Source organism: Buceros rhinoceros, unplaced genomic scaffold (assembly GCF_000710305.1).
Source record: "Buceros rhinoceros silvestris isolate BGI_N320 unplaced genomic scaffold, ASM71030v1 scaffold30555, whole genome shotgun sequence".
Lineage (NCBI taxonomy): Eukaryota > Metazoa > Chordata > Aves > Bucerotiformes > Bucerotidae > Buceros > Buceros rhinoceros.
Window position 1 is genome coordinate 1 of NW_010411593.1, and position 255 is coordinate 255.

At 71.4% G+C, this 255-nt stretch overlaps 1 protein-coding gene across 1 annotated transcript in view; it reads right to left on the reverse strand.

Annotated features, from left to right (window-relative positions):
* Positions 1-66: 66 nt before the first annotated feature.
* The window catches only part of UBL7 (ubiquitin-like 7), a gene marked incomplete at its 3' end in the record, with an annotated part of 3,695 nt that continues 3,506 nt past the window's right edge, over positions 67-255 (reverse strand). Inside the window, exon 8 of the mRNA XM_010136074.1 lies at positions 67-234. Within this exon, the coding sequence (XP_010134376.1) occupies positions 67-234 (168 nt within the window). The remainder of the gene's footprint in view (positions 235-255) is intronic.

A 255-nucleotide genomic window follows, 5' to 3' on the forward strand; every position in this document is an offset into this window, starting at 1 on the left:
GCGAAGTAGGGCCAGCGCCCGGCGACGCCCGCGGCCCCCCGCCATCACGCTGCTCCGCCACCCTACCTGGGTGCCAGGGGTGGGCGTGTGGGAGCTGCTCTCCGGGGTGCTCGCCAGCGCCAGGGCGGTGGCCAGCTCGCTCTGGGTGATGGGCCGGGGCCCAGCAGCCCCGGTGTAGCCAAGGGAAGCTGGGCGAGAGCCAGAAGTGCTGCTGGATGGGGTAGATCTCGCACTCTGCACAGAAGGGAGGGAAAA